Below are 26,449 nucleotides of genomic sequence, written 5' to 3' on the forward strand. Positions count from 1 at the left end.
TATCCTTCCTTTCTTCCTCCTTCCTCTATCTTCCTTCCTTCCTTCCTTCCTTTTTTTCAATTTCTCCAAACTGTTTTGAAAGAGAGGCATGCATTTTTAGAAACAATAAAGCCAAAGTGGTTTTCTTGATTGCCTGGATGGATGGGTGGATGGATGGATGGATGAATAAATCAGATACTTCAAGAGAGCTGCTTCAAAGAGTTGCCTGTTTTTTGTTCAGGAGAGTCCAGGAGAGTGAAGAAGGGAGGCTTTGCTTTTAGTGAATGAAAGGTGGGCCGGTTTTCTTCCATGCCTCTTAATCCGTGACTTGATTTTTCTCTCTCTCTCTTTTTCCTTTTTTTTTTTTTCGCTTCCAGATTTATCAGCCACTCGATGGGGATTCGCATCTCCTCTTCACCTTTGTGTAGCCAGCAGAACGACTTCAGCACCTCTTCAGTTCTCATTATGAAACTGGTATTAACTGAATGGCAATTATGGATTTTTAACTCTAGATCCCAGTAAGCAAAAAAAAAAAAAAAATATCCACACACAAAAAAAAACGGAAGCCCGCCAAGCCATATGTTGAAAAAAAATCCTTTTCTTTCTACCAAATAAGTTGGATGTTCCTCGCCGAATGTTGGAAAAGCCTTTGTGAAGATTCGATGCCAAAAAAACACCCGTTTGCTCCCGAGGGAAATTACAAATATTTTGCTTGCACAACAAGGAACGGGACGCCATGAGGAACAGCGGAGGGCACCCTAATTTATCTCAAGAGATGATAGAATTATTTATATATAGATTTTAAAAAGAGAGAGAGAGAGAGGAATAAAATTAAATCTATATAGATAGCTATAGATAGATAGATATATAAATATATGTATTTTTTATGGTAATGAAAATGGCTCCCCAGAATGCTGACTCAGAATCTATGCAAGTCCAAGAGCTTCCAGGCGTCCAGGTCCAGAAACCTGAAAAAGAGCGCGAGAGCAAAGAAGAGACGATCAGCGAAGGATCCATAGACCGTATCCCGGTACGGCTATGGGTGATGCACGGCGCCGTGATGTTTGGCAGGGAGTTTTGTTACGCGATGGAGACAGCTTTGGTGACACCGGTATTGTTACAAATTGGTAAGTCAAAGGGCTGCCGCCCGGGCCTACTTAAGAGTTGAGGCCCTTGGTGCTCTCTGAGCTTGGTGGTTTCATTACCCGACCAGGGAACATCATCAGGACTAGAAGGGAGCGGAGGGGTTTGCTCTCTTTTTATACGCCAGTGGGGGGTTCTGGGTGTCAATTTTTCCCAATGATAACAGTGGTGGGTTTCCAATTTTTTTTACTACCGGTTCTGTTGGTGTGGCTTGGTGGGCATGGCGTGGCTTGGTGGGCGTAGCTTGGCAGGGGAAGGATGCTGTAAAATCTCCATTCCCACCCTAATCCAGGGGAAGGTTATTGCAAAATCTCCATTCCCACCCCACTCCGGGGGACAGATACTGCGAAACCTCCATTCCCACTCAACTCTGGGGGAAGGATACTGCAAAATCTCCATTCCCACTCCAATCCAGGAGAAGGTTATTGCAAAATCTCCATTCCCACCCCAATCCAGGGGACGGTTATTGCAAAATCTCCATTCCCACCCCAATCCAGGGGAAGGTTACTGCAAAATCCCCAGGCCACAGTGTGGCTCAGGCTGTAAAAAGCCTGTTATTAAAACACAGCTGCCTGCAATTACTGCAGGTTCTAGTCCCACCAGGCCCAAGGTTGACTCAGCCTTCCATCCTTTATAAGGTAGGTAAAATGAGGGCCCAGATTGTTGGGGGGGCAATAAGTTGACTTTGTAAATATACAAATAGAATGAGACTATTGCCTTACACGCTGTAAGCCGCCCTGAGTCTTCGGAGAAGGGTGGGATATAAATGTAAATAAAAAAAAAAAATCTCCATTCTCACCCCAATCCAGGGGACGGTTATTGCAAAATCTCCATTCCCACCCCAATCTAGGGGAAGGTTATTGCAAAATCTCCATTTCCACCCCAATCCAGGGGAAGGTTATTGCAAAATCTCCATTCCCACCCCAATCCAGGGGAAGGTTATTGCAAAATCTCCATTCCCACCCCAATCCAGGGGAAGGTTATTGCAAAATCTCCATTCCCACCCCAATCCAGGGGAAGGTTATTGCAAAATCTCCATTCCCACCCCAATCCAGGGGACGGTTATTGCAAAATCTCCATTCCCATCCCAATCCAGGGGACGGTTATTGCAAAATCTCCATTCCCACCCCAATCCAGGGGAAGGTTATTGCAAAATCTCCATTTCCACCCCAATCCAGGGAAAGGTTACTGCAAAATCCCCATTTCCTCCCGATCAGCTGGGACTCAGGAGGCAGAGAATAGATGGGGGCAGGGCCAGTCAGAATTTTCTACTACCGGTTCTCCAAACTACTCAAAATTTCCGCTACCAGTTCTCCAAGACTGGTCAGAACCTGCTGAAACCCATCTCTGAATGAATTACCCCATAAAGGAGAATATTTATATATCGGGGGTTGAAGTGCTTGGTTGTTTTCTTACAGGCCTTTCATTACCCAACTAGGAAACATCATCAGTACTAGAAGTGAGTGGGGTTTGTTTTCATTTTATATACTAGTGGAGGTTCTTGGTGCTCTGTCAACTTTTCCCAATGATACCCATAAAGGAGAATATTCATAGCTCAGGGCTGAAGTGCTCTCAGAGGTGCTCCGGTGGATAGATTTCTGTGTGATGTAACAGGTAAAAGGTAGCACATTTGTGCAAGTCGCTCCCGACTCTAGGGGGCAGTGCTCATCCCCGTTTCAAAGCCGAAGAGCCAGCGCTGTCCGAAGACGTCTCCGTGGTCATGTAGCCGGCATGATTCAACGCCAAAGGCGCACGGAATGCTGTTCCCTTCCCACCAAAGGTGGTCCCTATTATTTCTACTTGCATTTTTTACGTGCTTTCGAACTGCTAGGTTGGCAGAAGCTGGGACAAGTCATGGAGACCCCTGTTCTAAAGCTTTGCTGGCTGAGGAATTCTGAGAGTTGAAGTCCACAAGTCTTAATGTTGACAAGGTTGGAAACCCCTGGTCTAGAACACCTTAAAAACAGCCACCATTTTGTATTTCCCGTGGGATTGTGTTCCTACTTCACAAATCAGTCCGTTGTACATTCTGGAACACTTTCAAAAGCTGGAATCTGAAACCCTGGACAGCTGCCCTGGAGACAGATATCTACGGAGATCCTCAGTCTTCCAGGTCATGGTTGTCCTAAAGGTGCTTTTTTCAAGAGGCAACTGGGCTTTCTAGTTTTTTCTTTGAGGACATTTCACTTCTCGCCCAAGAAGCTTCTTCAGCTCTGAAAGGATGGTGGGGAATGGAAGGATTTATATTCCTTGCAGACAAAGCTGGTCATTTGCATCTTTTTAGAGAGTCGTTGAGGCCACTTGGAGGTTTATCTGTAGTAGTACCGGTGGTGGAAATGGGTTTATCCACACCCACTTGCACCCACTCAGGTGACCCTGAGGACGCAGATAAACCTCCAAGGGTCACCTGAGCAGTGCAAATGGGTGTGGGTAATCCCATTTCCACTACTACTGCACATAAACCTCCAAGTGGCTTCAACAACCCTCAAAAAGGATGCAAACAACCAGCTTGTCTGCGAGGAGTATCAATCCTTCCATTCCCCACCATCCTTTCAAAGCTGAAGAAGCTTCTTGGGCGAGAAGCGAAAGGTCTTCAGAAAAAAACCCCAGAAAGCCCAGTTGCCTCTTGAATAAGCACGGACGATGTAGGCTGTGTGGAAACTTCACCCGTGTTTTGCTAAGTCATGTCACGCACCGTGGAGGTAAACAGCGGGCGGCGAAGTTTGCAAAACGTCAGCGAATGAGGAGCTTAGCTTGCGAAACGCTAAGTCTGGAAAGATTCCTCAGTGATGTAATTCGGCTTGGAAATCTCTAAAGATGTTCCTTTGAAGCTGGCGAGCTCGGTCCTGCCCTGACATGCCGATGAAGCCCCTTTTTTGGGTGGGAGGGGGGCTGCCTTGCTGCGAAGGAATTTTCCTGCAAGCAAGAAAATGTTGGTTCCAGACCTCCAAATGGGAGTCGTTTATTGAACTGCCAAGTTCATGAGGCTTGTCCTCATTGAAGCAAGCCGGCTTCGAACCTAGAGCTAAGGAGAAATTAACCTAGAACTAAAGGCAAATGTAACGGGGTGAGCTCATGTTACTTGTCCCAGCTTCTGCCAAACTAGCAGTTCCGAAAGCACGTAAAAATGCAAGTAGAAAAAATAGGGACCACCTTTGGTGGGAAGGTAACAGCGTTCCGTGCGTCTTTGGCGTTGAGTCATGCCGGCCACAAGACCACGGAGACGTCTTCGGACAGCGCTGGCTCTTGGGCTTTGAAACGGAGATGAGCACCACCCCCTAGAGTTGGCAACGACTAGCACATATGTGCGAGGGGAACCTTTACTTTTAAAGGCAAATTATCCTTAATAGTTAGAACAAGTGATCGGTGGAACGACTTGCCTCCAGAAGTTGTGGGTGCTCCAACGCTGGAAGTTCTCTCTTTGCGGCAGCCCCTCAAATACTAAAAAACTACTATCATGTGTGTCCCCCCACTCCCCAGCCCTTCTTTTCTCTAGTCTATCCAAACCCAAATCCTGCAGCCGTACTTCATGTTTTTTTGTCTCCGGGCCTTTGATCCAGTGGTGGGATTCAAATAATTTAACAACCAGTTCTCGCCTGTCATGATCGGCTGGGCGGGGCCATGGTGGGCGGGGCCAGGAGTGTGTGACAGGCAGCACACAGCCTCCTACACCCCCCGGAAGCAAAAGCGGGCCACGGGGTGGGAGGGGTGGCGCTGCAAATACACGCACACGTGCTCCATTTTGGGCCTAGGAGGCCTCCCTGAAGCCTCCTGAGCACACAAACGGGCCACATTTTGGGCCTAGGAGGCCTCCTTGCACTTTCCTAGGAGCCAAAATGGGGCGCTCAGGGATTCCAGGGTGGGGAGGGGAGGGGCGGAACCAGCCAGCAATTTAACTGGGCCGCGGTGTGGCTCAGGCTGTAAGAAGCCTGTTATTAAAACACAGCTGCCTGCAATTACTGCAGGTTCTAGTCCCACCAGGTCCAAGGTTGACTCAGCCTTCCATCCTTTATAAGGTAGGTAAAATGAGGACCAAGATTGTTGGGGGGGGCAATAAGTTGACTTTGTAAATATACAAATAGAATGAGACTATTGCCTTACACACTGTAAGCCGCCCTGAGTCTTCGGAGAAGGGCGGAATATAAATGTAAATTTAAAAACAACAACTACCGGTTCGCCCGAACCGGCTGCATCCCACCACTGCTTTGATCATCTTAGTTTGCTCTTCTTTGCACTTTTTCCAAAGTCTCAACATCTTTTTTTTTTTTTTGTAATGTGGTGACTGAAACTGGATGCAGTATTCCAGGCGTGGCCTTACTAAGGTTTTATAAAGCAGTACTGGTATGTCACGTGATTTTGATTCTATGCCTCTGTTTATACAACCAAGGATCGTATTCGCCTTTTTGGCTGCTGCCGCACACGGCTGGCTCGTGTGTAAGTGATCGTCCACTAGGACTCCAAGGTCCCTCACACAGTTACCGCTTGTGACCATGTTTCACCTAACCTGTCGTATAAATACAGTTGTAATTTCACCTCGACATTCCCCTTTCTTTCTTTCTTTCTTTCTTTCTTTCTTTCTTTCTTTCTTTCTTTCTTTCTTTCTTTCTTTCTTTCTTTCTTTCTTTCTTTCTTTGTGCTCTGCTTTAATGTTGCACGACAAAGACCCAGGACAGTAACACACTTAAAGATTGTGTTAGGTGTTATTGGCAGCTTCCTCCCAAGTTTGATAACTTCACATGATTCCTCAAGAAATGGGTCACCTCTTGAATTAATAGGAACCCGGAAAACCGCAAAGCAGCAATTTTCAAACCGCAATTCTTTCCCGTCGCTACTCAAAGGGGCCAAAGATTAAATCTGGCAACTTCTGTGCACAAAGAAATAGTTATTCTGCTAAGCTGCAGCTTTTTCCTTGTGCTTGAAAACTTTTTTTGAATATTCTGTAAACAGTCCTGGGGGCAAGGGAATCTGTTGGCTCTGCCTTTTGCGGTGGGAAATTGGTTCATCATAGCCACATGGTTGATCCTTTCATCTTTTTATCGCTTGGGTTTTTTTTTAGAAAGGCGGTAGGAACAAGCTCTTTGCTTCTGGAATTGCAGTTTTGTGTACAGATAGTCCTCAACGTACGACCTACAGCGGAGCCCAAAAACTTCCTTTGCTATGCAAGACGTCGCTCGGGGTTTTTTGTCCCGATTGTATGACCTTTCTTGTTAAGTGAATGACTGCAGTTCTTAAATTAGTAACCTGGTTAAGTGAATCCGGCTTTCCCGTTGACATTCCCCGTCCGAAGATCACCAAAGGGGATCGCATAGCCCCGGGACGCTGCAACCGTCATAAATATATGCACCCATCAGATTTTCATTCTGAATTTGGGGAGGCCATCCAATTTCCATGCGAGGTGTGGACAACAACGGTCCAAATGCTGGCGAAAGAGGCAAAGAGCTCAACCCTGATGCAACTGAAGCTGTTACATAATCTGCCCAAATGCTTCTGGTCTCTCCCCAGAGTGGCACTGCCTTCCCAGCCCAGCCTCTCTCATCCTTAACCTGAAAGCTGATTAAAGGTCTCAGTTAGCTCATCGGCTGGTTTTATGTGGGCATTTAAGTGCACGGCACATGCAGGTGACGGTTGAGCTAACTGCCAAGAAAACACACGGTCCACGTTGTTTAGAAGTGGCAAGGTGGAATTCTTGTATTCTCCAGGGTGAGAAGAGCAGGTATTTCAAGAGGCTGGGCCTTTATTTATTTGAAGCCTTAAATCGCCAAAGCGGAGTGGGCCAACTGGTTTTGCGGCGACCAGTTTTTCCAAGGCAGTCCCGCTCTGACACACCCCGCCAAACGGTTATAAAGGAACATCGTGATGTGATTTTATTTAGTTGACTTCGAAAGCCCACCCACGCACCGAGAAACCTTGGGTGGCCTTCAAAGCGTTTAAAAAAAAAACATCAACAGGGCAAAATATTAAAAATGCATTCCTTCTCTTGAAAAACAAACAAACCAACAAACCCAAGTAAACTACATTGTGGGTAAATGATGACTCTCAATTCTATTTTTTGTTACAGGTAGTTCTCGACTTAACGACCACAATTGAGCCCAAAATTGATGCTTGTTTCAGCGAGATTTTTTTTTTTGTTTGTTAAGGGAGGTTTGCCCCATTTTACGACTCGTCTTGCCACAGTTGTTAAGTGAATCACTGCAGTTGATAAGTTAGTAACACTATTGTTAAGCGAATCTGGCTTGATTTTGCTCGTCAAAAAGTTGCCAAAGATGATCAGGTGATCTTGGGATACTGTAACAGCTGTAAACGTAAGTTTCTTGGCCACGGGAGCCAGCATTCTCTGTCATGTGTCTGTCATGTGGCCAGCATAGCGATACACCAAAGGCGCACAGAACTTTGTTACCTTCCAACCAAAGTGGTACCTATTTATCTACTCGCATGTGCATTCTTTCGAACTGTGAGCTGGGCAGGAGCTGGAGCAAGGAATGGGAGCTCACCCCATTGCTACAGCACTGGGTCTCAAACCCAGGCCTTTCCAGCTTAACAAGCTCAGCTTCCTTAACAGCTGAACCATCGGGGGCCCTAGTAATCTAGTAGATTTATTTTTTTTCAAGTCAGATCTCTCCCTCCCTCCTCACCCCCGTGGCCAGTCTTGGCATAAGGTGAGTTTTTTTAGCATCGGTGGATGTTGTCGCAAATTGCGTAGTGAGCAAATTGCCAAAAAAAACCACTCCTTCTATTTTAGGAGCATTGATCAAAGATTCCAAAGCAGTATTGCACATGATGTACCCTTCCCTTGCTTGCAAGTTACAAAACAAGTGACTTTTGGTGGTTCAAAGTGCCTAGTGTTTGTGGAAGTGCCCAACAAACGAGAAACCACAAAGGACAACAAGCCAGATGGTCCCTGGGAGGCTACAGCGGTCAAAACTCAATATGACAAAATCTCAGATTAACCCGGACGGAAAATCGAAAAAAGCATCTTTTGAGTAGGCACAAGATATTAAGGGGAATGAATAAAAGCAGTGTAAAACATCGCAGCAGTTTTTCGGCGGAAGAATCGCAGGGGACGTAAAGATGAAGTACCCGAGTTGCTAGTTGTGAGAAAGACACACACGCCGCCTGCCCTGAACCACTCAAAAGCCCCTTTTCCACATCAAGGGGACAAGAAAAATGGCAGTCATAACAGTGACAGATTTGCGTAAATATACAAGCAGTCCTCGACTTAACGACCACAATTGGGACCGGGATTTCTACCGTTAAGTGAGTCGCACCTAATTTGACGACTTATTTCTGCCACGGCTGTTAAGCGATTCACTGTAGTCGTTCAGTGAATTGTGGTCATTAAGTGAATCCAGCTTTCATCATTGACTTTGTTCTTCGGAAGCTGGCTGGTAAGGCTACGGGTGGACCCAGGGACGCTGCAGACCCTTGCAAATGTTGGTTGCCCGAACGTTGTGACCAGGAGGATGCTGCGGCGGTCATAAGTGCGAGGACCAGTTGTAAGTCACCTTTTTCCGGTGTCATGGTAACTTCATGTGGCTGCTACACAAACGGTTTTTAAGTTGAGGAGCACCTACAATCTCTCTGTTTATCCGAGTCATTTTGCGTTTACGTCCATCCTGGCGTCTCGCAGGATTGGATTGAATTGATCCTCTTTGACGGGGTTATTTCTTTGAAGGGCTCCAAAGGAATACCAAGAGGCCGGCTCTCTTGGTGTTCAGGTAGTCCTCAATTTACAACAGTTCGTTTAGTGGCCGTTGGAAGTTATGACAACACTGGAAAAAGGGGCCTAGGGCGGATTTTCGCACTGACAACTATTGCAGTATCCTGTTGTGACCCAGGCGCAAGTAGGTAATAGGAAACTCAGTCCGTGAAGAAACAAACGTTATTCAAACAGCTGAGAATTACTTCATTCCCAGCGTCGTTCAACTAAATTAAAACAAATTCCTCCCAACACAAATTCCTCAGTCCTATCGCAAACCGCCAAAGGCTTTTCTTGGCAAACGTTCAGAAGACACCGATACAAAAATAAATGCAAGACGAAGACCAAGCTACCAACGTTGTTTTCCGGCAAAGCCCAAACTCCATTGCTGGTCTTTTAAGCCTTATGGGAGGGGCCAATCATCTCTTGGCTCTACTCCCAAGTCGTCCTCTTTGCTTGAGCTGCTCTTGCCTTCTGGCAGCTCTTCTCATGCATGCATTAGTCTGCCTCACTACTGTCAGGCTCTGGAGGCTCTGGAGTCCACACCTCACTCCCCGATGGCCCTGGCCTCACCTCAGCCTCATCGCTGTCCGACTCCGTTGCCAGCTCCGCAGCCTGCTGGCGGACCACAACACATCCCCATGGTTCAAGTGATCAAAATTTTAATGCTTGGCAACTGACTCATATTTATGACGGTTGCAGTCTCCCAGGATCGCGTGTTCACCTTCTGACAAGCCAGATTCACTTAACAGCCATGTTGCTAACTTCACAGCCTGCGGTGGCTCGCTTAACAACCGTAGCAAGAAAGGTGGGGTAAACCAGAGCAAAACTCCCTTTAATGAATGTCTCGCTTAGCAACAAGAAATATTGGGCTCCGTTGTGGCCCTAAGTCAAGGACTTCAGATTAAAAAAAAAAAAACTTGGTGGAGGATTGTACGGGTTGTAGCCTCCAGCCGAGCGACCACCGGCGGGATTTTATTTCCAAATAAAATTCTTCTCTTTTGTCGGCGGCATTAAGTGCTACGGGCACGAAAGCCCCTTCATGCCCTTAACACCGGATCACCTTCTGCTCCTGAATTAACTTCAGTTACCCATCAATATGCTACTACGTGAACTTTTCCTCAGTGCTCTGATTGTGTAGACCAGAGGTCTTCAAACTTGGCAGCTTTAAGACTTGTGGACTTCGACTCCCAGAATTCTCCAAACTCGGCAGCTTTAAGACTTGTGGACTTCGACTCCCAGAATTCTCCAAACTCGGCAGCTTTAAGACTTGTGGACTTCGACTCCCAGAATTCTCCAAACTCGGCAGCTTTAAGACTTGTGGACTTCGACTTACCCCATGACCGCAGCCAGTTTTGTGACCTTTTTTTGCGATGTTTGTTGTTAAGCAAAAACAGTGGCTGTTAAGTGAGCCAGTTATATGCTGTGGGGCAGGATTTGCCGGAAACTGAAAATACAGTTGGTCCTTGAGTTACGACTACGAATGGAGCTTTGCAGGCGAGCGCAAACGCCCTCCACTAACACAAGTGGAGTTTTGCACGCAAGCACGTTTACACGAGTGTGGCTTTCTGCACACAGGATTGCCCATCCGTCTTGTGGCCCAGTTTCAAACAGGCTGCAGCCCGGGAGTGGGTTGTGGCTCAGGGTTTGTACCCCTTGATTAAAAAAACCTTCGACTAAAGCAGGGGTAGTCAACCTTTTTATACCTACCGCCCACTTTTGTATCTCTGTTAGTAGTAAAATTTTCTAACCGCCCACCGGTTCCACAGTAATGCGCCGTGTATCATCCTCTGCGCATGCCTCTCACGCATCGTGGATTGGGTTTGGGGGGGCACCGGCTACCAGCTCTGCTTGTCTGTTACAGCTGGGTGGTGTGGGGAGAGATGCGCAAGCTATTCTGGGACGAGGCTCTTTTTGCGGTTGCACTATAGCGCCATTGAGTTTCACTTACGTAACGGGAACTAAACTTATGCACGGGCGATACAAATAGTATATTTTCAGAAATTTAAATTGTCACGGGGAATTTTATGAAAACCTAATGAAAATGTTTTTAGATAATGCTATGAAATTTTTTTAAAAAGTCAATTAAATTAAAAAAAAAAAAGGAAAGTCCTTCAGTATCGGACAAAACCCCTACCGCCCACCATGAAAGCTGGAACACCCACTAGTGGGCGGTAGGGACCAGGTTGACTACCACTGGACTAAAGGAACGTGTGGGACAACACCGTAGTAAATTCCCCAAACCACAGCCTTGAATCTGTGTAAGAATAAATTCAAATTTGGCTACTTAAAATTGCAGTCCTGCCTCCTTGGTTTTTTTACTCTAGGCCAGGCCCTGCCAACCAAGTCTTTTGTGATTTTGGTGCCGTGCAAAGTTGGCAGGTCCTGGATTCTCGCCAATCTCTCTCTCTCTCTCTCTCCCTCTCTCTCTTTTTGGTCACTTTTACGGCTGCCATTTTTCTTCTCCCCTTGATGTGGACAAGGAGCTTTTGAGTGCTTCAAGGCGTGTGTCTTTCTCACCGCTAGCCACTCGGGTACTTCATCTTTACGTCCTCCGCGATTCTTCCGCAGAAAAGCTGTTTTTACTCCCCTTTAATATATCGTGCCTACTCAAAAGATGCTCTTTTTTCCCCCTGTTTTCAGACGGGCTGCGTTGCTTCGGTTCCCTTCTTTCTTTGCCCCCCCCCCTTCCTGGCAATCCCGTAAAGTCTCATTTCAAGAATTTATCCCTTGCCTCCTGGATGACCTTATTTTAACTCTTTTAACTAGCCCGCAGACCCGCTGTGATATAATAAAACTGATTAATCGGTCTGCCTTCAATATTGGATTTTTAGTTCGCAGCTGACATCTCCGAATGACGGATTGAGTGCAAGCCACTGCTGACTTAAATAATGCTGGATATGTCAAGGGTGCGCGGTGATGTAATGCTTAAGGTGGGGGGGGGAAAACCCCAGAATTAATGCATTTCCTTATTTGGGAGAGGGTCAAGGAAGGTTTGGCTAATGGCCAGGAGTGAGTCACTATTGCAGTTCTCTGCAAAAGCTCCTGAAAGAGTTTTGTTAATTTTTCTCTGGTCACCTAGAATCAAGGTTGCGTATGCTGCGTTTTGCATGTCACGTTCCAAGCCCAGCCTATGGGTAGTCCTCGACTTATGACCAACATTTGGGTTACGGAGCGAGACAATTTTGTCCAGTGGATTTTTATTTATTTTTTTTGTTTACATTTATATCCCGCCCTTCTCCGAAGACTCAGGGAGGCTTACAGTGTATAAGGCAATAGTCTTCATCCATTTGTATATTATATACAACAGGGGTGTCCAAACTTGGTCCCTTTAAGACTTGTGGACTTCAACTCCCAGAGTCCCTCAGCCAGCAAAGCTGGCTGAGGAACTCTGGGAGTTGAAGTCCACAAGTCTTAAAGGGACCAAGTTTGGACACCCCTGATATACAAAGTCAACTTATTGCCCCCCCAACAATCTGGGTCCTCATTTTACCTACCTTATAAAGGATGGAAGGCTGAGTCAACCTTGGGCCGGGCTTGAACCTGCAGTAATTGCAGGCCACTGTGTTCTAATAACAGGCTCTAACAGCCTGAGCTATTACGGCCCTTCCCTGCCACAGTTATTAAGTAAAACACCGCAGTTGTTCAATTAGCAACGCATTCATTAAGCGAATCTGACTTCCGCGTTGACTTGGCCGGCTGGTCCGAAGGTGGCAAAAAAATGAGATCACGTGACTACTGGGATTCTGCCAATGTTACAAACCCAGTTACTAAAGCGGTCGGATTTTCATCACATGACCACAGGGAGGCCTGCAACGGTTGTTAAGTGTGAAAAAATGGTCCTAAGTCACTTTTCAGTGTTGTATTGTAACTTCAGACGGTCAGTCAATGAGCTTTGTAAGTTGAGGACCACGTGATTTTCTCCAAAAACAGGGATGTTAAACTCGATTTCATTGAGGGCCACATCAGGGTTGTGGTTTTTTTGTTTTGTTTTGGGTTTTTTTTTTTGAATTTATATCCTGCCCTTCTCCGAAGACTCAGGGCGGCTTACAATGTTAAGCAATAGTCTTCATCCATTTGTATATTATATACAAAGTCAGCTTTTATTGCCCCCCCAACAATCTGGGTCCTCATTTTACCTACCTTATAAAGGATGGAAGGCTGAGTCAACCTTGGGCCTGGTGGGGCTCGAACCTGCAGTAATTGTAATTGCAGGCAGCTGTGTTAATAACAGACTGCATTAGCCTGTTGAGCCACAAGAGGTCCTCTAGTGTTTGACCTCGGGGGACTGGGGTGGGCACGGCCGGGGTGGGTGTGGCCAATTTGACGTCACTTGTCTTGGGGGTGGGATGCCTGTGCTGGCCCGAGGGCTCTGCCAGCAAAAACGGACTCCCGAACTCCCATTTTCGGCTGGGATGGCCTCTTGCCACCCTCTGCCAGGGAAAACGGAGCTCGGGAGGGCCGCGTGCCGCTTGCCACACCCCCTGGCCACGCCCACCATGGCCACGCCCACTCAGCCGATCATCAGGGCAGAGCACCGGTTAAATTATTTGAAACCCACCACTGCAGGTGACTTCTATCAAAGTACTCCAAAACTTTGCTGAAAAACTCCCAACAAAATTTTTAAAAAAACAAAAAACCTCGTGTCAGGAACTTCCATAATTTAAAGCACCTTCAGCACATCCCAAAATTATAATTGCTGGCCCTGACCTATTTTGAATTAAAACAAAGGCATGAATTAAAAAGTCTCGGGAGAATTGTGAAGGTCCAAGATCCATAAATCACGTCTTGGCAACCAGAAGGTCCCCGTTTCTGCGCTTCTGGGAGCTGCCTTGCTGCACAAAAGCTGGACATTAATAGCACAATTCTTTGCTTCTTTTCAAGCAGGAAGGCAGGGGAATGCCAAGTGTAAATTCTAAAATTGGCCTATCGTCAAAGAAATCAGTCCCGCTCTCCGTGTGTCATGGGATCACATCCATGTTTTGCGTTTCGGCGTTGCTCTCCCCACGGTGAAGGGTTTTTGTACATGGTAAGCCGCCCTGAGTCTTCGGAGAAGGGCAGGATATAAATGTAAATAAATAAATAAATAAATAAAATAATAATTTTCAGAAATCCCCCAAATATTGTCCCTTTCTAAATATTGTCTAGCATGAAGCTGGACGACGCCTGCGCCGTGGGTCCTCGGCTTATGACCGGTTGCTTAGCAACCCTTCAAAGATATATAACAGATCCCGCCCCTGCCCCCAGAAAGTTACAGGCGGTCCTCGACGTACGACCACAACTGAACCCAAAACGTATGTCGTTGTTAAGTGACAAAATACGTTCGGCGAGTTTTGCTCCGTTTTACGACTTCTCTTGCCGCGTTTGCTAAGCGAATCAGTACGGTTCTTAAAGCACAGTTGTTACGTGAATCCGGTTTCCCCATTGACTTTGCCTGTCGGAAGGTTACAAAATGTGATCACATGACTCCACCAAGACATTGCAACCGTCGTAAATATGAGTCAGTTGTCAAAATTTTGATCAAGTGACCGTAGGGACGCTGCAACGGTCATAAATGTGAAAAACGGTCATAAGTCTCTTTTTTTCAGTGCGGTTGTAACTTTGGACGGTCATTGAATGAACCATTGTAAGCTTGAGGGCTACAGGTAGTCCTCGACTTACAATAGTTCACTTAGGGATCAAAATTCAGAGGCTTGGCAGCTGTCTCATATTTATGACGGTTACGGCGACCTTCTAACAAGGAAATGGGGAAGCCAGATTCACTTAACAACCGTGTTGCTACCTTGTATCAACTGCAGTGGCTCACTTAACGGCTGTGGCCCGAAAGGTCATAAATTGGAGCAAAACTCGCTTAACACAAATGGCTTAGCGATGGAGATTTGGAGCTCTGTTGCGGCCGTAAGTCGAGGACTAGCTGGACTAGACTTTTTGCCGGCGTGGAAGTTTTGCCAGCACGGAGTAACCCAATCCAACCTCCCCCCCCACCCTTTCTTCCTAAAATACCACAACTTGTGATTCTGCCGTGTGACCAGCCAGCTAGTCCTATCGACTTCCTGTGAACCGCAAGCTCTTTGGGTCACACTATTGTTGACCAGTCATCAAACCTCGTTATCTTTCTTTCTTTTTTTATTTTTTGTCCCGGGGCTGGGGGGGGGTGGCGGGGGAGAGAGAACAAATCAAACTTATTTACTGTATAATGTCCTGTTTGTTTGTAGCTGGCTGGGAAATGCCATTCTGCCGGGGTCTCAGCGGCAGCCGCGGCTGCAAACAAATGAAATTGTTTTTGTGTTGATTGGTGTGCGACCCGAAAGCTTTGTGCAAAAGTGGCCTTTTGTTGTTTTTGGTTCCTTCACAGTTACAATCAGATCGGCTTATCGGGAACTGTTGGAGGTGCCCTGTTGTTGTTTTTCCTCCCCCGGATTGTTTTCTAGCACTTCCTTCATCAGCTCCATCCTCTTCATGTACCCCCAAAAAACTCAAGACGTCAAGAGAGGGAGGATTGGAAGGGAGAACCTGCCTTGGTCGGGGAGATAATAAATCAATAGATAAATAAATAATTTATAAATAAATAATAAACCAATAGATTTAAACTCAGTGTTAACCGCTTCAATCTAGATTGCAGAAAATATGACTTCTGTAACAGAGTTATCAGTGCTTGGAACACATTACCTGACTCTGTGGTCTCTTCTCATAATCCCAAAAACTTCAACCAAAAACTGTCTACTATTAACCTCACCCCATTCCTAAGAGGACTATAAGGGGTGTGCATAAGAGCACAAACATGCCTACCGTTCCTGTCCTATTGTTTTTTTTTCTTATATATATATGCTTATGCTTCCTTATACTTCCTCATATATATGTTTATATACTATATAATCATAAGTGATGCTTATGTATATTGTTATGACAAATAAATAAATAAATACCAAGCTATTCTCCAAAGCAAGGGTCTCCAACCTTGGCAACTTTAAGACTTGTGGACTTCAGCTCCCAGAATTCTGGGAGTTGAAGTCCACAAGTCTTAAAGTTGCCAAGGTTGGAGACCCCTGCTCCAAGGCACCTGAGGGTAGAACAAGAGCGATGGATGGAAACTAATCAAGGAGAGAAGCAACTTAGAACTAAGGAGAAATTTCCTGACAGTCAGAACGATTAATCAGTGGAACAACTTGCCTCCAGAAGTTGTGAATGCTCCAACACTGGAAGTTTTTAAAGAAGAGATCAATCAATCAATCAATCAATCAGAATAGAGCTGGAAGGGACCTTGGAGATCTTCTAGTCCAACCCCTGCTCAAGCAGGAGATCCTATACCATTTCAGACAAGTGGCTATCCGGTCTCTTCTTATAAGCTTTCAGGGTTGGAGCATCCAAAACTTCTGAAGGAAAGCCATTCGACGGATTAATTGTTCTGACTTTCAGGAAATTTCACCTTGATTCTAGATTGCTTCTGTCCTTGGTTAGTTTCCATCCATCGCTTCTTGTCCTGCCCTTCAGCTGCGTTGGAGAATAGCTTGACTGCGTCTTCTTTGTGGCAGCCCCTCAGATCCTGGAAGACTGCTATCATTTCACCCCTAGAAGGGACCTTAGAGCTCTTCTAGTCCAACCCCCTGCTTAAACAGGAGACTGTATACCACTCCAGACAATCAGCTGTTCAATCTCTTCTTAAAAGCTTCCAGTGTTGGAGAATTCACAACTTCTGGAGGCAAGTTGTTCCACTGGTTAATTGTTCTCACTGTCAGGAAATTTCTCCTTAGTTCTAGATTGCGTCTCTCCTTGATTAGTTTCCACCCGTCGCTTCTTGTCCTGCCTTCGGGTGCTTTGGAGAATAGCTTGACCCCCTCATCTCTCTAGCAACCCCTCAAATATTTCTCCATCTTTTCATTAAAGCCACTGCCAGGCTTCTCCCATGGTAGCTTCACAACAGCCTAAGGGCTCAAATCAGCCTTGAAGTTGTGAGGCGAGGATCCCTTTGTGAACTCTCCAATAACAGGGTGTTGGTCACTTTTGGCCTTTGCACATAGTTGAGCAAGCCTCGGCGATTACATTCTTGAGAAAGTGCCTCCTGCGTGCCTTATCTTTGCAAGCCTAGTTAGAGATCAAGAACTTGGGTCATAAATGGTAGGGCTTGGCCAGGTTCTAGAACAGCGGTTCTCAACCTGTGGGTTGGGACCCTGTTGGGGGTCGAATGACGATTTGCCAGGGGTTGCCTAAGACCATCAGAAATATGGGAAGTATACTTGTGAGTTGAAGAATCGCGCTCCAATGTTTGACTTCACAAGCCAGCTGCAGGCTCTTCAAATCGCTAGCCGAATTCGGCTTCAGGCGCGATGAATTAAAAAAGAGAGAAATCTTTGCTCTGATGTCTCCCTCTCAAGCCAGCTGCAATCACTCCCAATTGCTAGCCTAATCTGGCTTCAGGCGCGATAAACTTAATAGGGGAGGAGTCTCCGCTTTAATGCCTCCGTCCTCAAGGCAATCGCAAGCAGTTCAGATCACTAGCCGATACGGCTTCAGGCACGATAAATTCAAAACGAAAATAATTTTACGGTTGGGGGTCGCCACATCGTGGGGAATTGTATTAAAGGGGTCGCAGCACTATAAAGGTTGAGAACCACTGTTCTAGAAAGAGTGCAGAGAAGAGCAACAAAGATGATTAGGGGACTGGAGGCTAAAACATATGAAGAACGGTTGCAGGAACTGGGTATGTCTAGTTTAATGAAAAGAAGGACCAGGGGAGACATGATAGCAGTCTTCCAATATCTCAGGGGCTGCCACAAAGAAGAGGGAGTCAAGCTATTCTCCAAAGCACCTGAAGGCAGGACAAGAAACAATGGGTGGAAACTAATCAAGGAGAGAAGCAACCCAGAATTAAGGAGAAATTTCCTGACAGTTAGAACAATTAATAAGTGGAATGACTTCCCTGCAGAAGTTGTGAATGCTCCAACACTGGAAATTTTTAAGAAAATGTTGGATAGCCATTTGTCTGAGATGGTGTAGGGTTTCCTGCCTGGGCAGGGGGTTGGACTAGAAGACCTCCAAGGTCCCTTCCAACTCTGTTATTATGTTAAGCCTTCACACTGGAGATCAGCCTCTGAGATGGTGTAATAATATCTCTTGAGCAAACAAAACACAAACTTGACCAAGGTTTTAAAATTCATAAATGGCCGGTCGGCATCCCTATTGGATCCCCTTGTACGATTTCTGTTGCTTCGTTGATCATATATTCCTATTGTCAACCGAAAGAACATTTCAAATGGGTTTTAATTTTGTGCTTGGCTAGCTCAAATCAGATTGAACGCACCTCCTCCGAGCTAATGGTGCATGAAATTCCATTCTTTTAAACCTAGTCTGGAATTCAGAAGTTTTTTTGTATTTTGCATAACTTGACCCTCGCTGTGTGATTTTCTGTGTCAGATAAGGCGATAGCATTAGGCCAAGAACAATATTTAACTTCTAAAGCTTTAAAGGGATATCAGCTTGACTCAACTTGGAGTCCTGTTGTTGTTGTTGTTGTTGTTGGCAGTGTGTGTGTGTGTGTTTCTTGAGTTTTTTATTTGGGGTTTTACTTCTGTAAGCTGCCTGAAGTCACCGGGAGTGAGTTGGGTGACCATATAAATTTGTTCAAAAATTAAAATTAAAATTAAAATTAAAATACAATACAATACAATACAATACAATACAATACAATACAATACAATACAATACAATACAATACAACACAACAATACAATACAATACAATACAATACAATACAATACAATACAATACAACATCAGAGTTGGAAGGGACCTTGGAGGCCTTCTAGTCCAACCCCTTGCCCAGGCAAGAAACCCTACACCATCTCAGTCAGATGGTTATCCAACATTTTCTTAAAAATTTCCAGTGTTGGAGCATTTACAACTTCTGCAGGCAAGTCATTCCACTGATTAATTGTTCTAACTGTCAGGAAATTTCTCCTTAGTTCTAAGTTGCTTCTTTCTTTGACCAGTTTCCACCCATTGCTTCTTGTTCTACCCTCAGGTGCTTTGGAGAAGAGCCCGACTCCCTCTTCTTTGTGGCAGCCCCTGAGATATTGGAACACTGCTATCATGTCTCCCCTAGTCCTTCTTTTTATTAAACTAGACATACCCAGTTCCTGCAACCGTTCTTCATATGTTTTAGCCTCCAGTCCCCTAATCATCTTCGTCGCTCTTCTCTGCACTCTTTCTAGAGTCTCAACATCTTTTTTACATCGTGGCAACCAAAACTGAATGCAATATTCCAAGTGTGGCCTTACCAAGGCATTATAAAGTGGTATTAACACTTCACGTGATCTTGATTCTATCCCTCTGTTTATGCAGCCCAGAATTGTGTTGGCTTTTTTAGCAGCTGCTGCACACTGCTGGCTCATATCTAAATGGTTGTCCAATATACAATACAATTACAATACAGCACAGCAATAGTAGTGGTGATAGGGTTGATGGTTGGATTTTAAAGATGGAGGCATTTCATTTGCTCATACATAAAGCTGGGGTGAGCAGGTGGGTGTTTCTCCGCAGATACAGACTTTTTCCATAAATCCTCAACTTACGACCACAATCGCATCCAAAATTTCCACTGGTAAGCGAGACAGTTGTTAAGAAACAAGTTTTGGCCCATTTTACATCTTTTTTTTTGCCACGGTTGTTTAAGTGAATCACTGCATTTGTTAAGTTACTCACCTCGTTGTTAAGTGAATCTGGCTTGTCCCCATTGGCTTTGCTTGTCAAAAAGGACCCCGGGATCCTTGAGCCGTCATGAATACGAGACAGCAAAATATCCAAGCATCCAAATTTTGATTGCATGGCTACAAGGATGCTGCAGCAGTCAGAAGTGTGAAAAATAGTCATTAAGCCAGCATGGTAACTTTGACTGGTCACTATTACAGATTAATAGAGTTGGAAGGGTCCTTGTAGGTCATCTAGTCCAACCCCCCCACCCAAGCAGGAGACCCTATACCATTCCGGACAGATGGCAATCCAGTCTCTTCTTGAAAGCTTCCAGTGATGAAGCTCCCACAACTTCTGAAGGCAACTTCTGTTCCATTGGTTGATTGTTCTCATTGTCAGAAAATTTCTCCTTATTTCTAGGTTGAATCTCTCCTTGATCAGTTTCCATCCATTATTCCTTTGGGAAATAGTTTGACCCCCTCCTATCTGTGGCAGCCCCTCAAATATTGGAAGACTGCTATCCTGTCTCCCCTGGTCCTTCTCTTCATTAGACTAGCCAGGCCCAGTTCCTGCAATTGTTCATCATATGTTTTAACCTCCAGTCCCCTAATCATTCTGGTTGCTCTTCTCTGCACTTTTTCTAGAGTTGCAACATCTTTTTTATAATATGGTGACCAAACTGGATGCAGTAGTCTAGGTGTGGTCTTACTAAGGCTTTATGGAGTGGTATCAGTACCTCACTTGATCTTGACTGTATCCCTCTGTTAATGCATTGGCTTTTTTTGGCTGCCGCTGTACACTGCTAGCTGATATTTAGCTGGATGTCCACTAAACGAATGGTTGTAAGTCGAGGAATACCTGTATCATATAATCACATTATTATATCAGGCTGCAATTTCCATTATCCAGTCAGATAAACCCAGCAAGGCCTTCTAGGGGCCAAGAAGAGTGACAGGACATTCTGGGGCTGATAACTTTGAAGTCTTCATTTTTAGCCAGAAATCTGTCCACTGAAATATTGCAGTTAGATTTGAGGAATCCAATTCATCAGGCCATGGAGTTCTTTGGCTGCAAACCCTGGGGTTTTTTTTAGTCTTCTCAAAATGACATCAGGTAGAGGGTTGCTCCATCTTCTGCCAAATATAATACAGGTAGTCTTGGTCTTAAATAAGGCCACACCTGGAATACTGCAACCAATTTTGGTCACCACACTACCAATAAGATTATGAGTCTTTGGGAAACGTTCAGAGAAGAGCAACTAAGATGGTCAAAAGTCTGGAGACTAAAACATATGAAGAATGGCTGTAGGATTTGGGTTTTGGCCAGTAGAGAAAAAAAAAGAATTAGGGGTGACATGATAGCAGTATTCCAATTTTTGAGGGACTGCCACAAAGAAGTCAAACCATTCTACAAAGCAACAAAGGGCAGAGCAAGAAACAGTGGATGGAAACTAAATAAGGAGAGAAGCCACGTGGAATTAAGGAGAAATTTCTTAACACTGAGGACAATTAATCATAAGCCGAGGACAACCTGTATAGAAACCTTACACTCCTAGCCACAACCAGACAGTATGTGATTTGTTGGAAAATAGAAGGTGTTACCTCTTAAGTTGTTACTATCAAAGCACCTAGTAGGGCTGTATTAATATTGTTCTTTTCCTCTTTCCTGTTTCCTATTTCCTTATCTTCTTACGACTGTAATAACTTGGTTGTTTGTATCTTACGATTTATATCAACTGTTTTCTTTTGTATCCTAGGATGCTTTATGTTGATTGCTTATTTAGTATCCTAGGACTATGACTAAGTGTTATGATTTATGATGAATGTATTTTTATGAAGGCTATGATCACGATTTATCACTTGTGGCTTGTATGCATAATGAGAGCTTCTGCACCGGAGACAAATTCCTTGTGTGTCTAATCCAATAAAGAATTCTATTCGGTTCTATTCTATTCTATATTTTATTGTTCTATTCTATTCTATTCTATTCTATTCTATTCTATTCTATTCTATTCTATTCTATTCTATTCTATTCTATTCTACTCTGCATTCTATTCCATTCTATTCCATTCCATTCCATTCCATTCTATTCTATTCCATTCTCTTCTCTTCTCTTCTCTTCTCTTCTCTTCTCTTCTCCTCTTCTCTTCTCTTCTCTTCCATTCTATTCATTCCATTCCATTCCATTCCATTCTATTCTATTCCATTCTCTTCTCTTCTCTTCTCTTCTCTTCTCTTCTCTTCTCTTCTCTTCTCTTCTCTTCTCTTCTCTTCTATTCCATTCCATTCCATTCCATTCCATTTCATTCTATTCCATTCCATTCTATGGATTTTCAGAACTGACTCAGGTGCCTGATGGCTCATTGGGACTTCTCAACTGTTTTTGGTGTGGCTTTTAAAAAGCTTTAAAAAGGTTACTCTGCAGCTGGCACCATCTACTGGCTAAAGGTTAGCATTGCAGATTTACAAATATATATATATATGTATATATATATTTGTTTTCTGAGGTTTTCACGGGTGTTTGTATATAGGTCTTTGGTTGTTCGGGTTTTCTCCCGTGTAAAATTGGAAGTGTCTTGGCGACGTTTCGACGAAGTCTCATTCGTCATCTTCAGGCTTCAGCTTCGTGCTTCTGGGAGCAATGTGTGATCGCAGCTGTTTCTTCCTTTTAACTGCTAGTGGGGGTTTGAACTGATTGGGTGGGAGCTTGGCTGTGCTCTGATTGGATGGGGGGGTTTGTGCTCTGATTGGCTGGGGGTGTGTCCTGTTTGGGTGGGGGCTTGGTTGTGCTCAATTTAGTCTGTGTTGCAGGGGGATTTGAGCTGGTGAGCTGCATAGCTGTTTGGCTTTGTGGTCGTGCTACATCTTCATAGTGGATGTCAGTCTGCTGCATGTATGGATTGGAGGGGTTTGAAATGGCTAATGTTGCAGCTGCGGTCTGGCTTCTGGTCCTTGGTCGTGCTTCATGATCAGTGTGGGTTTGGGTCTGCTTTCTGGGCGGATGTGCGGTGGTGACATCCTGTGTGGACCTCGTGAGTGTGGGTCTGGTGTCATTCCTCGTCATCCCTCCAATCCATACATGCAGCAGACTGACACCCACTATGAAGATGTAGCACCACCACAAAGCCAAACAACAGCTATGCAGCTCACCAGCTCAAATCCCCCTGCAACACAGACTAAATTGAGCACAACCAAGCCCCCACCCAAACAGGACACCCCCCCAGCCAATCAGAGCACAAAAAAACCTCCATCCAATCAGAGCACAGCCAATCAGTTCAAACCCCCACTAGCAGTTAAAAGGAAGAAACAGCTGCGATCACACATTGCTCCCAGAAGCACGAAGCTGAAGCCTGAAGATGACGAATGAGACTTCGTCGAAACGTTGCCAAGACATTTCCAATTTTACACGGGAGAAAACCCGAACAACCAAAGACCTACGTACAAACACCCGTGAAAACCTCAGAAAACAAATATATACACACACACACACACACACACACACATCATACATACATATATATATAGGTAAAGGTTCCCCTTGCACAGTCGTTTCTGACTCTAGGGGGCGGTGCTCATCTCCGTTTCAAAGCCGAAGAGCCAGCACTGTATGAAGACGTCTCCATGGTTATGTGGCCGGCATGATTAAACGCCAAAGCCACACGGAACACTGTTCCCTTCCCACCAAAGGTGGTCCCTATTTTTCTACTTGCATTTTTTACCTGCTTTCGAATTGCTAGGTTGGCAGAAGCTGGGACAAGTAATGGGAGCTCACCCCGTTATCCGGCACTAGGGATTCGAACCGCTGAACTGCCGACCTTTTGATCGACAAGCTCAGCATCTTAGCCACTTAGCCACTCTGAGCCACCCACCCACACATATATACATATATACGTACATGCTGGCTACATGACCACGGAGACGTCTTCGGACAATGCTTGTTCTTCGGCTTTGAAATGGGGATGAGCACCGCCCCCTAGAGTCGGGAATGACTAGCGCACATGTGCGAAGGGAACCTTTACTTTTTACCTTTATTATAGTAAATAATAAACTCACGAACTCACACCAAAAGCATCCCTGACTCTTGCTTCCTTCATGTACGTGGCCACGATCTCCTGGCTCTTTCTCTTCCAATTGAAATAGCCCAGGATCCTCCCACCAGCCCTTCCTGTGAACTAACCCACATTCCTGGTTTCTCTTTTTAGGTCTTCCTGAACAGTACTACAGCCTCACCTGGTTCCTTAGTCCAATCCTGGGCCTGATCTTTACCCCTTTAATTGGTTCGGCCAGCGACCGCTGCACCCTCAGCTGGGGCCGCCGACGGCCGTTTATTCTCGCCCTCTGCATCGGGGTCCTCATTGGCGTCGCCCTTTTCTTAAACGGATCCGTTATTGGTAAGTGATGCCCTACCGACATCAGAGTAAGCCCCTTTTGGGCAGTGAAGCCCCTCCCTCGATGGCTGGAAGGGAAGGGGACAGAGGCAGGGGTGAAATGCTCCCGGTTCGGACCGGATCGCCCGATCTGGTAGTGATGGCAGCGGGTGGTTCGGAGAACCGGTAGCAAAAATCCCTGCCTCCCCCCCGCCCATGCCCAGCTGAGCCACACAATCATTAGAGACTTTTTTTTTCCTTTTAAAAGCATTTTTTAAAAGGTAAAAAAGCTGAAGGTTGCCATGCAAAAAATGGGGGGTGTAGGCAAAAAATGGGGGTGGGTTCATTTGAGAGAGAGAAAGAGAGAAAGAAAAAGGAAGGAAGGGAAGGGAAGGGAAGGGAAGGGAAGGAAGGAAGGAAGGAAGGAAGGAAGGAAGGAAGGAAGGAAGGAAGGAAGGAAGGAAGGAAAGAAGGAAGGAAGGGAAAGAGAGAGAGAGAGAAAGAAAGAAAGAAAGAAAGAGAAAGAGAAAAAGAAAGGAAGGAAGGGAAGGAAGGAAGGGAGGGAGAGAGAGAGAGAGAGAAAATGGAAGGAAGGGAAGGAAGGAAGGAAAGAAGGAAGGAAGGGAAAGAGAGAGAAGAAGGAAGGGGAGGGAGGGAAAGAAAGAGAGAGAGATAAAGAAAAAGGAAGGAAGGGAAGGAAGGAAGGAAGGGAAGAAGGAAGGAAGGGAAAGAAAGAGAGTGAGAGAAAGAAGGAAGGAAGGGAGGGAGGGAAAGAAAGAGAGAGAGAAAGAAAAAGGGAGGGAGGGAGGGAGGGAAAGAAAGAGAGAGAGAGAAAGAAAAAGGAAGGAAGGAAGGGAAAGAAAGAGGGAGAAGGGGGGGAATGGAAAAAGGAGAGGGAGGGAGGACTACAAACCTGGCACAAGATGGAGCTTCAGAGGATAATCCAGGGCTGGAAGGGACCTGGAGGTCATCTAGTCCAACCCTGCTCCAGCAGGACCTTGTTAGTGAATTTCTGTCTTTTGATCCCCCAGTCACATAGCCACGCCCACCCAGTCACATGATCCCCCACCAAGCCACGCCCACCAAGCCACGCCCACAGAACCGGTAGGAAAGAAATTTAGATTTCCCCACTGGACAGAGACACTTAAAATCTAGCCAAAAAATGTGCTGGGTGGATTTGGAATCTGTCCTCGGCTTACGACCACAATGGAGCTCAAGATTTATGCTAAGCGAGACCATTGCTAAGGGAGTTTTGCCCCGTTTTACGGCTTTTTCTTGCCACTTTTGTCAAATGAACAGCTGCAGTTGTTGAATGAGTAACGCGGTCGTTAAGTGAATCTGGTTTCCCCGTTGACTTTGCTTGTCAGAAGGTCGCAAAAGAGGATTACGTGACACTGCGGGACATTGCGACCGTCATAAATAGGGACCCCTTGTCAAGTATTCGAACGTAAATCATGTGACCCTGGGGATGTTGCAACGGTCATAAGGGTGAAAAATGGCCGTAAGTCATTTCTTTCGGTGCTGTTGTAACGTTAAACTTGTCACTAAACGAACTCTTGTAAGTCAATGACTAGCCATACTAATTACTACTTTAATAATTACTACTTTAGGCGTTTATCTTTAGGAATCTATTTTATATAAATTGGTAAAATGGTTTAGGAATTTAAATACTTTAGGACAAGGGTCTCCAACCTTGGCAACTTTAAGCCTGGAGGACTTTGCTGGCTGGGGAATTCTGGGAGTTGAAGTCCTCCAGGCTTAAAGTTGCCAAGGTTGGAGACCCTTGCTTTAGGAATTTATCTTTAGGAATCTACATTATTTTATATAAATTCCTAAAATAGTTTAGGCTTCTGAATACTTTAGGCATTCATCTCTAGGAATCTATTTTATATAAATTCCTAAAATAGTTTAGGAATCTAAATACTTTGGGAATTTATTTTTAGGAATCTTTGCTAAAAGAGGAGGAAAAAATAACAAAAACTTACAATTCACATTCCTGGTTTTATTCTTGGGGTAGTCCGAGCGCTCAGAAATGGGGTTAGAACAGATTTGAGGATGAGAGAATAACAGCTACAGATAAACCTGAACTTACAATCGTAATTGGGACCAGATTTTCCCTTGCAAAGCAAAGAGGTTGTTATGTGAGCCTGTTTTTACAACTGTTTGACCACAGTCGTTAAGCAAATCAATGCAGTTGTTAAGTTAAGGCCCCGGGACACTGCAACGGTCATAAGTATGAGTCTGTTGCCAAGCGTCTAAAATTCTGATCACGTGACTCCGGGAATGCTGCAATTCGTAATTGTGAAAAATGGTCACCAGCCATTCAGAGGTAACTTCCAACGGTCACTAAACGAACTGTTATAAGTCGAGGACTACCTGTAGGTAGCAGGGCTGTCAAACGCCCAGCCCGCGAGCCGGATGCGTCACACGCTGGACACGCCCACACCCAGTTTAGCGAAGGGGGGGGAAAGTCCCAATACGTCATGTGACGCCTCCATGATAACGCGAGTTTGACATCCTTGTATAGGGTTTCCTGCTTGAGCAGAGGGGTTGGACTAGATCAGCGGTCACCAATTGATG

The 26,449-nt window shown here is 45.2% G+C and overlaps 1 protein-coding gene across 2 annotated transcripts in view; it reads left to right on the forward strand.

Annotated features, from left to right (window-relative positions):
- SLC45A4 (solute carrier family 45 member 4) overlaps positions 1 to 26,449 on the forward strand; it is a 118,677-nt gene that overhangs the window by 73,883 nt on the left and 18,345 nt on the right. For both annotated transcript variants that reach the window (XM_058175548.1, XM_058175549.1), the window contains exons 2-3: positions 357 to 1,106; positions 23,705 to 23,893. In XM_058175548.1, the coding sequence (XP_058031531.1) occupies positions 866 to 1,106; positions 23,705 to 23,893 (430 nt within the window). In that variant the 5' untranslated portion in view covers positions 357 to 865. The remainder of the gene's footprint in view (positions 1 to 356; positions 1,107 to 23,704; positions 23,894 to 26,449) is intronic.

This window comes from Ahaetulla prasina, chromosome 3, assembly GCF_028640845.1.
Source record: "Ahaetulla prasina isolate Xishuangbanna chromosome 3, ASM2864084v1, whole genome shotgun sequence".
Taxonomy (NCBI): Eukaryota; Metazoa; Chordata; class Lepidosauria; order Squamata; family Colubridae; genus Ahaetulla; species Ahaetulla prasina.